The 883-nt window shown below is 33.0% G+C and overlaps 1 protein-coding gene across 1 annotated transcript in view; it reads right to left on the bottom strand.

The window, feature by feature from the left end:
* The window catches only part of TRIADDRAFT_53246 (uncharacterized protein), a gene marked incomplete at both ends in the record, with an annotated part of 1,501 nt that extends 950 nt beyond the window's left edge, over positions 1 to 551 (bottom strand). Inside the window, one exon of the mRNA XM_002109298.1 lies at positions 224 to 551. Within this exon, the coding sequence (XP_002109334.1) occupies positions 224 to 551 (328 nt within the window). The remainder of the gene's footprint in view (positions 1 to 223) is intronic.
* Positions 552 to 883: the final 332 nt, after the last annotated feature.

Genomic DNA, 883 nt, shown 5'->3' with positions numbered 1-883 from the left:
TTGTTAAATAAATTAACTAGTGACACTATCACTTCTATAAATAAATGACTCATTAAACTATCGCATATAACGTAATTTATTAATTTCTGAATTTAACTAAAATTAAGTTTATTGTATTTCAATCGTAATGGTTTCTACTTTAAACAGATAAACACCACGTTATAGAAATATCAAATTACTAATTTACTGGCTCTCGTGTAGATTTCAAAATTGTTTTACTTACCGTTTATACATGCTACACCGACGTCTTCATTGTGGCCACAATCATGTGATCCCCAAGAATTATGATTACAACTGCTAATGGAAGATTCACTACCGTTACAAGAGACATTATCAAGCCAAATAGTGCCATTTCCACGGCCATAATGAGCGCAACAAAAGTAATCAGCGGCTGATGAAAATCCTAATTGCCTACAAATGACTATGGCGTTACTAATACCAAAGCTATCATCACAAACAGTTCCCCAGACGCCGTTATGATATATTTCTACTCGGCCGGACGAGTAACCATTGCCATCTACAAGTCGAACTTGACCTTCAGTTCCTATCATTAAGAGTATAACACGATAAAGTTATAATCAATGATAGAGCTACAGTCAGATTTTAAAAGCGAGCAGTAACTATAGAATAATGAAAACTTGAAACGTATTTACATCATACTATAACTAAATACCTATACAAATTCTATAATAAATTACATATTGCCTCAGAAGAAAATTTATAAGATATATATAATTTTAATATATGAGCGTTTATAGAACAATTTTAGTAGCTTTTATGCTATATTGGCAACGATCGCCATAGCAGTTTCCATTACAAGAGCAGTAATATCCACCGCTATACGATACGCAAGAACCGCCGTCATAGCATGGATTTGATAAGC

Source organism: Trichoplax adhaerens, genomic scaffold (assembly GCF_000150275.1).
Source record: "Trichoplax adhaerens TRIADscaffold_2 genomic scaffold, whole genome shotgun sequence".
NCBI lineage: Eukaryota > Metazoa > Placozoa > Uniplacotomia > Trichoplacea > Trichoplacidae > Trichoplax > Trichoplax adhaerens.
This window is presented reverse-complemented; position numbering and strand designations above follow the sequence as displayed.